The sequence below is a fragment of the Mizuhopecten yessoensis genome, unplaced genomic scaffold (genome assembly GCF_002113885.1).
Source record: "Mizuhopecten yessoensis strain PY_sf001 unplaced genomic scaffold, ASM211388v2 scaffold1883, whole genome shotgun sequence".
In the NCBI taxonomy this organism is placed as follows: domain Eukaryota; kingdom Metazoa; phylum Mollusca; class Bivalvia; order Pectinida; family Pectinidae; genus Mizuhopecten; species Mizuhopecten yessoensis.
This window is the reverse complement of record NW_018404269.1, coordinates 1102883-1119443: the sequence shown is the minus strand read 5'-3', so window position 1 is coordinate 1119443 and position 16561 is coordinate 1102883. Positions and strand designations below refer to the sequence as shown.

The window sequence follows — 16561 nt, the reverse complement described above, 5'->3', positions numbered from 1 at the left end:
TAAACCTACATGTATGTACAAGTTAGCGTATGAAAGGCCGCAATTGTGCTTTAATGGTTTGTAGTTCAACTGTGTGATCACTTTCGGTTCGTTGTTATTCACAGGTAACTATGGATATCCTCCGGGCAAGGCGGCATCAGCTGATGAAACCAAAAGAATTCTCGGCAGCAACTCGCCAACCAAACAAGTACTACAGGATTGCGCCGTCTGATACTCAGTCCCTCCCGCGGTCATCATTTTCAAGGTTTGGACGGACAAGGGAACAAACTATTGCTAGGGACAACCAAAGCGCATGCTATATCAAAACCAATCTCACAAGAATCGGTCGGTCTCTTGAGCATTTACAAACAAACTTTGAGGAAGAACAAGCAGAGATATCTCGAGAATTAGAGAAAAAGCTAACCCATGTGAGTTCGTCCATCGGAGCCAGTATTAATGACATCCGAGATAGACTCATCACTCTGACGTCATTACTAGGAAGGAATGACATTAGTCAGGACTCCGGTCTCACCGAGTCTATATCTAAGAGTGAAAATAGTCTCGACCAAACAGACGACGGATATTTGCCGTCCCAGTCACTGTCTCCCAATCTGCAGTCTCCATTTAGTCCGAGCTTAAAATCGGGGAGTTTGGACCACGTCAACATCCGATCATTTCCCGAAAAGACTGAAGTATTCGATTTCCCTACTAGAACCAAACACACTTCACGATCTAATAGTCTCGGTCACGTAAACGCTTTTTGCGATGCAAACAATCAGTCGACACAACGGCTTCCTTCAGATGTAAATACTAGTGTGAAGTCCAGCGACAGTGGGCTGGGAAGTTTAGAATATAAAAATAATGACCGAAGTATCAGCTCTAGCACCACATACCGTACAATAGCTGGACTCGACTATCCGTACGGGAGGCGGAGAGACTGGCGTCCAATGAGATCAGCAAACTACCTAGAGCTCATGAAAAGAGGGTACTGTAACTGGGTGCCCAAATACATGTCCAGTACCCCGTTAAGTAGCAGCAGTGGTGACGTCACATTCACGAAAAGAACGTTTGACATAGAGAACAATCCAAAAGATAGTCTCGGTTGTGAAAAAAGAAATAGTACTACTAAGGTTAACAGCGTTCTACAAATGGCATCCAGTGAACCAAACAATGTGACTCCAAGAAACAGTGACGTAACTGACAAAGAAAAAGTCGGAGAAAATCCCAGTACATTTAATGATGACGTGGTGATACCACAAATATCTGACGAACTAAATTCTGGTACCGCAATGGAATGGCGCTCACATAACCGTCTCAATCCGACAGACTACATAGAATTGTCTTCCCTGAAGGTGGAGCCCCCCGCCACGCGGTACCCGCCCTGGTTGTTCCCGGATTTCTACAGCAGTCGGGCTAACGAGGACGAGTACCCGGATGTGTTTGAGGAAAAACATCGAACAAATAAAACAGAGACATCGTTTAAAAGACAAGTCGGAGAGTCGTGCGTCGAACCCTGCGAACAGTGGCAGTGGGGCGTGGCCCGGACATTATGGCAGGGCTGGACGTTACCGGGGCTTAGCGAGGAGGTGGAGAAACAACTGGTTAACAAACTTGAAGGTAAAGTATACATTTTTATCATACATATTGTAAAAAGTACCACTAGGGATGACCATTAAGTTCAAAATCGAGGGAGAGGGGTTTGAACTAGGAAAATATGATAAAGCGAGAAAATCTATTTTCCATACCAAACAGTCTAGGTTACAGTGTATATCTTTACAGTTTGGGCAAAACTGTGATTGTTACTTTTTTCCTGCTTTAAAATGACATGGAAGCATTATTAATGCCACTATTTTCACAAATATATCAACAATTAATTATCCAATAATACAAAAATTTGTGGAATTCTATATTACAAAGTGACTTCATACTTGTCATGTCTTGCACAGATGGCTAATGTTTAAAACACATCTCACAGTTACTGTTTGCAGTGTTTGCAGTAAGTAGTGCCGAATACTATAAATAAGTGTTCATATGACGTCGATGTATATTTCCGTCGGGCTAAAGCTCTCGTTAAAGCCCTCGTGAAATATATCCATGCGCACTGTACACTCGCGCAATCTGATACGTCAGAAAAACACATTTTTATGGCATCGCTATCATTAAATAATACCTACAACTGTTCTTCAAATGCGTCTTCTTTCCGCCTGCATTTAGCAAGGATCACCAACGCTCTGTAGTAATGTTCAATTTGCTTCCCTGTAACTAGAACTGAACAACAATGGCGGGTAAAAAACGACGTTGCGTAAAAAGCACTTAAATGTTTGGAACTCATTGTTTTTTCAATTTGTCGATTTGATCACAGCATCACTATAGTACGATTCACCAGAAACCAGCATGGATTTTGTGCTCAAGTCTTATTTCTTGTTCCAGTTATAAATTATTTAAAAAAAATCTTATTTTGTTAAGGTTTTGGACAAAAATTGAAGAAACTTGAAGCCGAATACTGTTTTCAATATTTAAATTTGACTTTTTGATCGTTGACATGATTAAGGTGGGTTACACGAAAGCTGGCTTGAGCACAGAATCCATGTTTGAGCATGAGAACGGTTTCATGACTACGGGCCAATGTTCATGAGACCGTTTTCAGGCTTTAGCATGGATTGTGTGCTCGAGCTGAATTTCTTGTTCCCGCTATTAATAAATAAAAAATCTCAATTTGTCAATGGTTTGGAAAGACATCGAAGTGACTAACAGCTGAATACTGATTCCAATGTTTAATCCTAACTTTTTGATCGTTTGACATGACTTAAGCGAGTAGCAAGAAAGGTGGTGTGAGCACAAAATAAATGCTTGAGAATGAGAACGGTTTCATGAATTTAGTAAAATATGATGTATATGCCCTAAATCATACATGAAGATATTTGCAGCCCGATCTATTGTTTTTAATTTTCCAAAACGTCCCTTAATTTGAAGGGTTTTTTTCATTTGAAAGTTCAGGAATAATTCTTTGTCTTAAGACTAGCAATGCTGCCAAATAGAAAAGAACTTAGGAAGTGAATGAACATTCGTATAAAATAATCAATGTCTGATAGGTCTTAAGGCTGATATGTTGATTTACCAGAATCCCATTGTTTAAATGATTAAAATATGGATTTGTGGTAAAAGGTGTTGTGTGATATATAGAGGGGCTGATGAGTATTGTTACTTTGAAAATGGATATACATGTATCATTTGTCGTTATAGTAATGGTTGTGCATTTGAGACCTTATCTGCCCCGATACAGATTAAGAAATACAGGAGAAAATTTGTTTTTACTTAAGTTTGCAAATGACAAGGTTTTGTTATTAGAATATGTGGAGGAATTACAAGAAATGTACAAAACAAAGATAATTGAGTTTAAAATCGGAAAAAGAAATAAAGCCTGGACTGAAAATGGTTGTTCGTCAGATGTAGTAAATCCGTCTGATTATAATGAGGATTTACTGAACTATGATACGCGTAGATGTATATAAATGTAGGAACATGTAACTAATCAATTAGAAAGACACGTTTTTCTCGTTTAATGACTTGCATTGTGAACACAACACAAGAGTCATGTTTTAGATATTGACAATTTTAGATTTTAAATTAAAAAATGGAAACTTGGCTGAGATTTCCAAACACCGTCTACACTCTCCAGGTGTTTAGTTGTTATATTGTTGTATGTTCCAATATACACCATGACCTGTATCAGATAAGTGACTTAAAAGAATCAAGAACTTGAACATGGAATTTAGGCAGGTTATATGTAAATGACCGACCATTTTTAACAGGCGGACAATAGTATTTGAATAAATCAACGATAATCACAGATTAACTTTTGGATACTACACCTGTTTGATCGCCAAGTCTTTCATTGTGTTTCCCGGTTGTTATCCATGTAGTTCAAACGAGTAGAGAACGGACCCAATAAACGACCATACCTGCTCATTAGTAAGTCATTGGTACACGGTGACACTGACGTCATTTCCGGCATGTCAGCAGAATGTTACTTATCCTTTAAGTATGGTACGGCTCCACTTTTACAAAACACTGACATTTGTTATAAAGTCTATAGCTATACAATTCATAGTACCGCAAATGTTACACGTGTTTTGTAATACGAAGGCAAAATATTTACAAAAATCATAATAGTCCCAACAATAGCTTACATTGATTTAGTTTCCTTAGCCTAAATGTATACAATGGGGCTTGACACGTTCCTATGACCCAGAATGAAAAAAATACCCCATGGTCCGACCCCCAGATCACTACAAAAATACCCCATGGTCCGACCCCCAGATCACTACAAAAATACCCCATGGTCCGACCCCCAGATCACTTATTATTGTCAATAATAAGTGATCTGGGGATCGGACCATGGGGTAATTATTTTCATTCTGGGTCATAGGAACGTGTCAAGTTCCTGTNAAAACCATGGTCCGACCCCCAGATAACTTATTATTGTCAATAATAAGTGATCTGGGGGTCGGACCATGAGGTAATTATTTTCATTCTGGGTCATAGGAACGTGTCAAGTTCCTGTGAATGTATACGTATATAGGTGAGGTTTAGTATAGTGATACTGTTTGTATTTGTGAGGTTTACTTTGGTGGTGATTATGGGTGAAATTTACTTCGTTGACACTGCACTTATTGGTTAATTTGACTTAAGTGGTAGTTGTGCGTATGGATACAGCTTACTTGGTGGTAATTATAGATGAAGCTTTCTTTGTTGACTCTGTACATGAGTTAAGGTTACTTTGGTGGTATATGTAGGTGAGGTTTACTTGGTGGTAATTATAGATAAAGCTTACTTGGTGGTAATTATAGATGAAGCTTTCTTTGTTGACTCTGTACATGAGTTAATGTTACTTTGGTGGTATATGTAGGTGATGTTTACTTGGTGGTAATTATGGATACAGCTTACTTGGTGGTAATTATAGATGAAGCTTTCTTTGTTGACTCTGTACATGAGTTAAGGTTACTTTGGTGGTATATGTAGGTGAGGTTTACTTGGTGGTAATTATAGGCGAAGATTATTTTCGTGGTAATTATGTTAGATTAGTTCCAGGCGCTTACCTGCGTATACGCTGGTACGCAGGTGAATACACCAAATTTTCAAACAGAAAAACAGAACAAAAACACTGCTTGTTGTTCCTCGTTCCGAGGCCCCGTCCTGTACCCGCTCCTAAATGAATCCACTCAGAACAAGGGCAAGCTACATCCCTGAGTTTTCTTGAAATTAAATCATTCCCTTACTAACACAAATGAGATGTTTTCACCTTGAACTACGTAACGACAATAGAAATCGTTGTTACTTGAAATCAATAATTGACGACGAGGCTTTTATCCCAACTACTCCAAGGCAAGGCGGAACACGAGTACGTGATGACGTCACTAACTGCAGAATCAAAGTCGAGGCGGTTCGATCTCATGAGGAAGAGTAATACGACTTATGGCCAGGGGAGGAATCGTGGGAAGTGTCGATGGCAAACTTGCGAGAGATCTTAATAAGTGTCGAATTAGAGCATGAATGAAGTCTAAGATATCGAACTATTCGTTTCGGAGATATTGATAGAAGTGTATCAGAGAGATAGAGAGAAGTGTTGGGGAGGAAGTTGTGAGAAGTATCGAATGAGTAGGAGGAAGGGTCGAGGGAAAGATTTGTTGCGGAGAAATTGGGAGAGGTATCAAGGACGAGATTTGGCGAACTGTTAAGGAAGAGATTTGGAGAAATGTTGAGGGGGAGGTTGTTTTGGAAGAAGTGTTGACAATGAGATTTGGAGGTGTGTTGTTGGGGAGTTTGGGAGATGTGTTGAGGAGGTGATTTGGAGAAGTGTTGAGGGGTGTTTGGGTGAAGTGGTGAAGGACAGATTAGAGAAGCGACGAGTAATAGAATGAGAAATGTGTCGGTTGACATATTAAGAGAAAGTTCGAAGAGAGATTTGAATAAGTATTGGGCTGCGATCGGGAGGGAGAGAAAGAATGAAGTTTGAGGAAGAGATCGAGATATGTGTCGCTGATAGATAGTGAGAAATGTCGAGGTAAGACCAAGAGTGGTGTCGAGGGACAGCTTGATGTCGAGAGCGTGTCGAGAGGAAGGTCGTTTGGAAAACCTTGAAAATGTGGATCTAGTACGCCCTCTCTGAGCTTCCTCCTCAGTGAAGATGTTACGCAGTTGTGTTTGTCTTCTGTTTGAATAAATACATCTGGTGATTTTAAGTTGATTTGATACATGGAATGCAGAACGCGCTTGTTGTAACCGTATACCCACATGTGCGTGTAAAATACAGTCGGTTCTAATTAGTGAAACTATAACAACTGCTGCTAATAGCTTACCTACTTAAGCACAATGCTGGATTATGTTTTAAACAGTGTTAGCGTGTGTATCTCTTAACTTCAAGAATGTTAACGTGTTTACTAACTTAAAAATGTGTCGGTGCGTTGAGAACCATCTCTTGAAAATTATGTAATGAACTGACTGGGGAATAGGTTGGGTAGGAGTCAACGGCAGCCCGGTCGAGATGGTTAGACCTTCGGAAGGAAGACTGGAAATGTCCCTCGCCGGCCGTATGGTCGGGTTGGATTAGACGTGAGGTACATTGTACCTACACGCTATGTCGTCATCATGGTGATTTTAGGGTGGGGGTAGGCAGGTCCAGCATTGTTAGGGAGCGGAAGTGAAATATACACTGTACTATTATACCTCATCTATATAACAGCGTATGGGATTCTATTACATTGATCACATGAAAAGGGGACACGAAACATCGGGTTTTTTCTCATGCGCTCGATTTTCCTCTGTCATTTCCCCCTCATTCAGGCCTTCTCTAGAAAAATAAGTAAGAGGTGTCATGCCATTCGAACACATCGGCCGATTCGGTCATTTTTGATGAAAGTAAGTGTAATCGGGGCGAGGTGTTCCGAATGGGTGTCAGACATGAGTTCGGTCATACAATACACTGTACATGTAAATATTTATCGTTTCCATTCGCTCTCGTGAAGCATGACTAATATCGGGGACGCAACGAATCTCTATTCCCTACAACAAAGGCAATTCATTCTCGATATTTTTATTTGATATGAAACCCTATCAACTCCTTCACTGCAATATATAACTTAAACTACGATAAGACTAGATATCTCGTCGCTACTTTGACCTAGGTCACCTGCCCGAACACGCGGGTTTTTCTCATATACCCTAGTTATCCCTCAAGTTAAGTCCCCCAGCGCTCTACATTAGGGCCAACAAGATGTACATATATAATTATAAATTCCATTTGTTGTATAATAAAAGAAATTTAGTATAAAAATGGTCTCCAAGATAAATTTCAAACCTTCATCGACTCCAAAAGTCATTGACCGTCGTCCTCTTTTCGTGTTCACCGACTTTTCTCATCAATTTCATAGAAAATGCAAAGACCAGGCTTATGACGACCGTTAATAACCCATTAAAAGGGATGCTTTTGAGAGGTTTTGTAATAATGTGTAAAAAAATGTAAATGAATGTACCAGTGTTGTAAGTGCAATCATAATAACGCATTACATTCGAGCCCAAATCTATATAGCCAGGTTTATACAACCCAACAAAGATGGGAACTATAATGGTAATGACTGGGTTAGTGTCGTCAGAATGCAATAAACACCCATACCAGTCGTTGTCATGCGCATGTGCCGAGGCCTAAGACGGACAGGATGAGGTACGATAGCCGCTCCGCACTAATCCTAGATTAAAGCGCGACACGACACTGGTTTTATTGCCATGGTATTACCTTATTTGCAGTAAAGTCGCACCTGTGAAACGTACTTTATATCAAAGAGATGACGTGGTCACAGGTGATGATTGGAATCTATTTGACTAGCTTCACGAGGAGGTTTTTACGGCGGTATACGATGACGTATATATTAAAAATGTTGGCGATTAAACTGCTTAGCCACGTACACGTACGGCTTTCCCCACACCAGGAAGTTCCTCTGACTGACTAGAACGATAAAATTATTAAGATAAAATGATTCAGAGGCAATCTTAGTTTGATAATCCTTTGATGCATTTCCAATTTATTTGATCGTAATCTATTTCTTGTCATTCCGGCAATTTCGATAATTCCTCTGTACCACCGAGTGAGTGGTGAAAGACACAGCGACCGTCAGACTGAATTATTCAGCAGATGACATCAACTATTAAAATTATCAAATAATGATTGCACGTATATGGGTTAATGTTTGGTTCAAGTTCAATTTTGATTGTTTTAAGTTTATTAGGACCATGTCACAGCCATTAACTTGGACACTTCCGGTGCACCATATTAAGGACATTGCCAGCATTGTTTACTTTTATCTATGGAACGCCAAACTAACAGTTTATTCAAATAACTGTATATATCTGTATGTATAGGTTCAATTTAATTGAAGATAGGTACGATTCAATCGAAGATATGTTCAATTAATTGAAGATAGGTGCAGTTCAGTTAAAGATAGGTTCAAATATGACGAGTTAAACCTATCTTCAGTTTAATTGAACCTATCTTTAATTGAATTGTACTTATCATCTTAAATTATTTGAAGATATGTGCAGTTATTGAATATATGGTAATTTGGCGTTCCATAGTTATCTGGTATAACTGCCAACTCCTCTCCCTTGTCACTGTATATGGACATCACACCAGGTCTTAATTGGCGATGCATTCATTTAAAAATGAAAACATGTAGTACGTTTTAAATGCAATATAAAAGTGTTTAGGAGAGCGTCTGATTGCATGGCTGATCTGTTTTCATGTTAGATTTCTGGTGTTGTTGACGATCAGGCATCTTAGCCATCTTGGTACATGAACATTCTATATAAATGTATCTAATGCTATTGCTCAATGTGTACAGTACAGGACGCTGCGATATTTTGGTACATGTGTGTGAATTACATTGTTAGGCACATAGTGGTAGCGGTGTGTACCGCGGACTGCCTAGATGCCACGTGTTGCGTGCCACCGATCTGTTAGCCGGTGCCGATCAAACCTGATACTTCTGCTACTGAACTCTATCGTGCGTGCACAAAGTCATTCAATCCATAAATGGAAGCATTTATGACTAACGAAATAAGTTATGTCATGTTATGTATGGAAAACAAACACTTCTGTTCAGGTGAAAGTTTGTACGTTACAACCCTCTTACCATACTTAACACTCCGCAAATTTACCATGGCAACGTGCAAACATTCTGATAACGCAGACTCGCGAACACACAGCCGGTTCACCGGTGACGCTTGATTCGGTGAGAAAAATCGACAAATTGCTGTAGACAGACGGCTGAGTACACCTACTGGTTAGCACCAGTCGCACACATCGGCCTGAACGTCTCATCACTAGATGTAGCCTTATAGCCACGACATGCTTTGGGTTAAACCCAAGTCGTTTGAATGTTGATGTTGGATTAGTACGTGTGAATGAAAGGTGGTTGTTTGTTTACAGTTTCAGAGATGCGATTAGATTTATGCTAATTTCACTCCTACACATGGACTCTGAAGGTAAGTTGTCAATACTTTCTAAAATGTTACCATTTCATCGTGACCAAACAATTCGGTTTACACGACCTTTTCTTTCATTATCAACGTTTCTAACTTGTTTTAGCGAGAATTTGCCACACAGACACGGCTTCGGACATGTGTTATAAGGTTAACCGGTAACAGTGAACTATTTTAAGTATGAGCCTACCCCATTTAGTATGACCCGACCCCCCATTGAGCAAAATCTCGAAAATTGTCTTAAACAATTATAGTAAAGATGTGGCTGATTAGACATGGCTAGAACATGTAAGTAATGGTCGCTCAACGTGTGTCTGTTTTTGCGTGCAGTAGGTTTGTTGAAGTTGAGGGAACCTTTTTGTTTTGCTGAGGCTGAGGGAATATGTGTTTTGTTGAAGCTGAGGGAATGAGTGTTTTGTGAAGGATAAGGTTATCATGTGTTTTGTTGAGGCTGAAGGAATCATTGAGTTGTAGTGAAGCAAAGGGAAACGTTTGTGTTTCGTTGAATTTGAGGAAATACTTGTGTTTCGTTAAGGCTGGGGAATCCTTTTGTTCGTCTAGACTGAGGGAACCATTGTTCTTTATTGAAGCCGATTGAAGTGTTTTGTGCTTTGTTGAAGTTGAGGAAATCCTTGTGTTTTGTTGAAGCACAGGGAAGTTTTTGTGCTTTGTTGAGGTTGTGGGAATCCTTGTGTTTTGTTGAAGCAGAGGGAAGTTTTTGTGCTTTGTTGAGGTTGAGGGAATCCTTGTGTTTTGTTGAAGCAGAGGAAAGTTTTTGTGCTTTGTTGAAGTTGAGGGAATCCTTGTGTTTTGTTGAAGCCGAGTGAAGTGTTTGTGCTTTGTTGAGGTTGAGGGAATCATTGTGTTTTGTTGAAGCCGACGGAAGTGTTTGTGCTTTGTTGAGGTTGAGGGAATCATTGTGTTTTGTTGAAGCCGAGGGAAGGGTTTGTGCTTTGTTGATGTTGAGGGAATCCTTGTGTTTTGTGGAAGCCGAGGGAAGTGTTTGTGCTTTGTTGATGTTGAGGGAATCCTTGTGTTTTGTGGAAGCCGAGGGAAGTGTTTGTGCTTTGTTGAGGTTGAGGGAATGTTGGCCCTTTCCCAGTATACACTACTTAATCTAACACGCTGTGACTATCATATTGTTTACATACTGGATTGATTTTCAATGCTGTTAGTTGACTTGGAGATTGAAGAGAAGATTGTTTGTCGCCAGTGTCTCCGAGCATCGTTCTATCGTTGGCATGGGAAAGCGCTTCGTGGATTGAGTATGAAACGGACTTGTCAGCGCAAATGAATATGCGTTTTACGAACAACCCGAGGGTCCCAGCAAGGAAAAGCTTTGTACCGGAATCGTGTCGTTCATTGACAACGGAAAACGCATTGTGTGTGTATCGGGGATCACGTGGTCAACAGACAACAATATTGTTCCAACTGAACAAGGGAAAGCTGTATTTATGAAAATTCGGTGAAGAATGGCTCACAGACGACAATTAGCCCCAGCAAGGGAAAGAGTTGTGTGTGTGAGTAGTTGGGATCACGTGGTTCACAAACGACAAAATGACCCCAACTATGAATAAGTTCGTGTGTGTGTGAGAACCTGGGACAAAAAGTTCACACGCGGCAAAAGGGTCCGCGTAAAAGGTTATGTTTATGTAATTGTTTGTGTAAGTACTCGGGGTCACGTGGTTCGCAGACAACACAATGGTTGTAATGACTGAAAACTTGTTAGTATCATTTGGAATGGTGAATTACGTTCGTCAGACTGACAACAAAGGAATAGTACACATACTGTCCATGTTCATTCTTCAAAATCGGCGATAGGGTTCCATGGTAGGAAGAAAGGCTGCCAATAAATCTGATGCTTTTATTAAAAAACAAACAGGGACAAGAAGGTGCAGATTTCATTGTGAGATAACGTGATTAAGATGCTTAGAGAAAGCGTAGGAATACAACAGCCCATCAGATAAGGCGTAGAGATAGTTCGATCGGTTTTGGAGTGCAGCAATGGAGAGATGTGTCTTACACCGGTCTTCCCACAGACCTCTGAGTTTTATCAAATTGTCATGATCTTAATTTCGTTTTATTGACTTGGTACAAATCCACACTGGATATACGCCACTGTATCTGTCCCACACAGCTGTTCTCTGCATGTGGTGCCAAATTGTGCGGTATACCACACAGTGTCAAAGATTCTGCTTTATATGGACGATTGTCAACTTGTCAGTAAAAAGTGGCTGGCCTACAAGTTATGTTATTATTTCAGGAAATAATTTCACAAATCTTTGCAAAATTTGAATTTGACTTTGACTGTTTGGTAAATACTCCGTTTGCGCGGGACGGTTACGTTTGTTTAAGGGGCGCCCTGCCTGGCCTCCCCTCGGGACCCAGATCTCCCAAATTCTTTGATTAGGTTAGCCAACATTTCTTTTAACCACGAGAAATGGGGTTTTAATTGAACCATCGTGTTATCCAGGCCTAACAGCATGCGTTGCTTGTTAGGCTTGTAAACTTAACGCTGGATCTGGCGGAGTTTCTACCTACCCTCCTTAATTGACGCAAGAACGTACATTTTAAATTTCATTTTCAATTAGATTTATTTAAGTTTGCAATAAATATAAAAAAAATACCATGGTTTCGTTAATTGAAATATGATTGTATACGAGAAAGTCTTGGGTAAGAATACAGATTATGTGTCTTATTCTTGGACGGGGCTCTGTTAGTTAAATGCAGTGCGTAGAAATGGAATTTCTCCAGCATACCAAGAACTTAAATTGGAATTTCTTCAAGTCTAAAGAATTTATTTTATGAGTACATGCAGGTGAAAGAGATTCCATTAACATTTTAATGGCGTTCTCGTGGAACAATATTCGATAGTCGATAATCCGTGTATATATCATAATAAACCCCCTAAATATCATTAAATCTTGACATATTCATTGGAAACTCAGATGTAACCAGTGTTACGTGAACTACAGGAAAAATCACTCGTAAACAAACATACATAATTCAACATCAAAAGTATCACAAGTCAGTCACGATACTTCACAGTCCTAGTGTATCACTTCAAAGTCCTAGTGTATCACTCCACAGTCCTAGTGTATCACTACACAGTCCTAGTGTATCACTTCACAGTCATAGTGTATCACTTCACAGTCTCAGTGTATCACTTCACAGTCCTAGTGTATCACTACACAGTCCTAGTGTATCACTTCACAGTCCTAGTGTATCACCACACAGTCTTATTGTATCACTACACAGTCCTTGTATATCACTACACAGTCCTAGTGTATCACTAAACAGTCCTAGTGTATCACTATACAGTTCTTTTTTATCACTACACAGTCCTAGTGTATCACAACAGTCCTGGTGTATCACAACACAGTCCTTGTATATTACTACACAGTCCTAGTGTATCACTACACAGTCCTAGTGTATCACTACACAGTCCTAGTTTTTCACTACACAGTCTTATTGTATCACTACAAAGTCCTAGTGTATCACTACACTGTCCTAGTGTATCACAACACAGTCCTTGTGTATCATTATACAGCAATACTTAATCAGAACTCTTTTAGTGCAACCATACTCGATCACTACAAAGCCGTCCTGACACAAACAGTAAATTACGATTTGTATTGTGTATCGACTATTGTAGCATTAAGTGTTTCCGATATTATGGTCTTTGCATACGTATCAAAACCCGATCAGTCACTCTTTAATCACGGCGAGGGAGGGGGAGCAGTACGGCTAAATATCTCCATCCTTTGTTGATCGTCTCCTCACGTGTGCCGGGTTTTATTGCCGTTCGTTTAGGCCGGGCTGTGATTAGCTGTGATAACGAGAATGATTTTGTTATTGATCAAGGCCGCCATATTGGCAGGGAACTTGGCGAAATCAGGACGTTTGGTTTGCAATTTAGATACGACCCCGTATTTGTCCGTGGCCACATTTAGTACTTTATCTATTTGTACATATGTAATAGGAACAATAATCAATATATCGTATTCTTTGCTTAAGGGATTATTCCAATTCAAGCCAGTTAAGAACATAAATGGTTATTTCAAACACCTCATAAGGTAGAGAGGTACTGTTTAACACGTGTTAAGAGTATGTGTTATATGTATAAGGATGGTAAGGATTAAAGCACGGTTCTGTTGGGTGAATGTCAAGCTACAACTCCCACATACGAAATGTCACATACAGCTGGCGTTGGAATGCCGGGGCCTGAAGGTTACATAAATATGGTGCACAGCAAATCCTACCTAATCTCAGTTGTTATAAAATGAAACAGTATCGTATCCATCAACTAACCACTTTCGTGCTTACTGTTAATACAGCATATGCAGCATTTATACAGTGTACCAAAATACACCTTTGTGAAAGTGGGGGAAAGTGTGGGAGGGGAGAGGTTAGGCGTCTAAAATCACTACATTATTGTAGGTCATGGGTTCGAGGCTCCAGGTACCCGAATAAAAAATACGGACGTGCGCAAATGACGTCCGTATTTTTTCTTCGGATACTCCCGCTTTCCTCCACAACCAGAACCTAGCACATATGGCCATATCCCATACCACAATATATCATACAATGTACCAGTGCATGTCATATCACAATAGATACACCAGAAGAACTGACTAATACGTCGGTAACGTGGACAGGCTCTATATGCTTTATTACATTCGTAGGGTTAGAGCGTGTTGCTATAATTCGGTATGTGGTCAGAACGCCGATATACATTCTAGATCTGGACCTGGAATGGACAGATGTCGCTGTACACGGCTCATGACCTGGACGTTCGCTTGACACTCCCGGCTTCAGTCGGCCGTTGTTTATATAAAATGTATTGTATCACTGACTTTTGGATGAGAGAGTTTTAAGATTCTTACTTATCACGCTCCGTCACACTGTTTTCCAGACGCCATGCCGACTGGACGGTCCGTGACATGAATGTTAAGTACACAAGCGTCTGGAAGATAACGACCAGCTGTATCTTAACTTCATACATTCCACCGATAAAAAGTCACATTGCGAGTCCAGTGATTGGTCTCAGTAAACTTCATTAAGTACACGAACTCAATTTTGTCCCTTAATAATCCTAGGCTGATATTTTGGTTTTAATTTCGGCAGATTTTAATCGTTTATCAACACCTTATCGATTCCGGGTTATCTTCATAAACAACAAGCATTGAAAATATGAGTAAAATACAGTTTGTGATGTCCAAGTTTTCTTTATTTTAGATAAGTACGCTCCTTCAGTTCTATTGCAACAAAACACTATAGGCATTCACGGTGTTTACCTTAGCCAGGTAGGAGAGTCACCTGTTCAAGTAAAATGTTTTTGTTGGTTGATAGGTTCGGAAGTCACTGGGTAAAGTAAATAGTTTGTGTTAGTTATACTTTCGGAAAGTCCGTTGGTCAAGTGTAAAATTTGTGTGGATTATACTTTCGGAAGTCACTTGGTAAAATGTAACGTTGGTTATACTTTCCGAAGACACTGAAACAAATAAAACAAAATAATATATTGCCAAGCAATCTAAGTTAGCGAACATGTTATATAGATATGATTTATTGGCTGTACGAGATTTCCGTGAAGCGTCACATGACCTCGGAATGTGAAGGCCGGATTGTGACCATGTCACTATCATGTGTATATAATTGCTATTTACCAACACCAGGTGGTGTTGATTGAGGCCGATAAATATTATGAATAGAGATAAACATGATATATTAGGTGGACGGAGTAACATCAACAGTACCCAACAGTTACTGACTGCAGTGTATTAGTAGATTGATTGAGCCTATTGTCTTACTGTATGCATGCCATGCATTCCCGCGATTAAGAGTTCATATGCTAACAATTATCGTCTTTCATCCTCCTTACGGACTCCGTACGGACGAACTCAAATTGATCAAAAATAATTAACGGATATGTGACCTAGTGATCTTGAGGCAAACAATCTAAATGTATAGGGTTTTTAGTATAGAACTATAACATGTAGGGTTTGATATATTTGCAATGTGGGTTTATCACTAGCGAATGTTATCACAGATGTTTAGCATGGACTGATTAGGTTGTGAAGATTCGGTATTACTACGACAAATGGTGATGTCTTAGGCTACATTTCCAATCTTTATATCAGTGATTTCAATTTCCGAGCAATGTCCGTAGATGGTATGGATAGACGTACGAAGTGATTAGATACCGGGTTTCTAACAACGTGTGTCCTACGTATTAAAATTCGTCCTTTTGTTTGGCAAAGGGAAATGTTGATTTAAACAAGAAAATGTTTCTCAATTTGATAAAAGCGACGTTTGTGTTTATAAGAATCCAGAGTATTATTTGTGGTTGTTGCAAGCTGTTAAACGGTTGCCGCATTGCTTGTAGAAGCTGCTTTCTTGGCATCTAACAGTTGTTGTAGGCTGAAGAAAATAGCTTAACACATCTTAACTAACACTCCGTCTTGACTACCCGTGAGTTATGACTGTGGTTGGGTAGACTGGCTACCAGCCCCAAAGTTTTTATGAAGGATTTCCTGGCTGCATTTTACTACTAGCTTATNTTACAAAGTCCTAGTGTAACACCTCACAGTCCTAGTGTATCACTTCACAGTCCTAGTGTAACACTACACAGTCCTAGTGTAACACTTCACAGTCCTAGTGCAACACTTCACAGTCCTAGTGTAACAATACATAGTCCTAGTGTAACACTGCACAGTCCTAGTGTAACCCTTCACAGTCCTAGTGTAACAATACATAGTCCTAGTGTAACACTTCAAAGTCCTAGTGTATCAATTCAAAGTCCTAGTGTAACCCTTCACAGTCCTAGTGTAACACTTCACAGTCCTAGTGTATCACTTCAAAGTTTTAGTGTAACACTTCACAGTCCTAGTGTAACACTACACAGTCCTAGTGTAACACTTCAAGGTCCTAGTGTATCACTACAAAGTCCTAGTGTAACACTACACAGTCCTAGTGTAACACTTCACAGTCCTAGTGTATCACTTCAAAGTCCTAGTGTAACACTTCACAGTCTTAGTGTATCACTTCA

General features: G+C 39.8%; 1 protein-coding gene across 1 annotated transcript in view; it reads left to right on the top strand.

Moving 5' to 3' along the window:
• LOC110441713 overlaps positions 1 to 16561 on the top strand; it is a 41753-nt gene that overhangs the window by 8740 nt on the left and 16452 nt on the right. The window contains exon 4 of the mRNA XM_021484938.1: positions 105 to 1596. Coding sequence (XP_021340613.1) covers positions 105 to 1596 — 1492 coding nt within the window. The remainder of the gene's footprint in view (positions 1 to 104; positions 1597 to 16561) is intronic.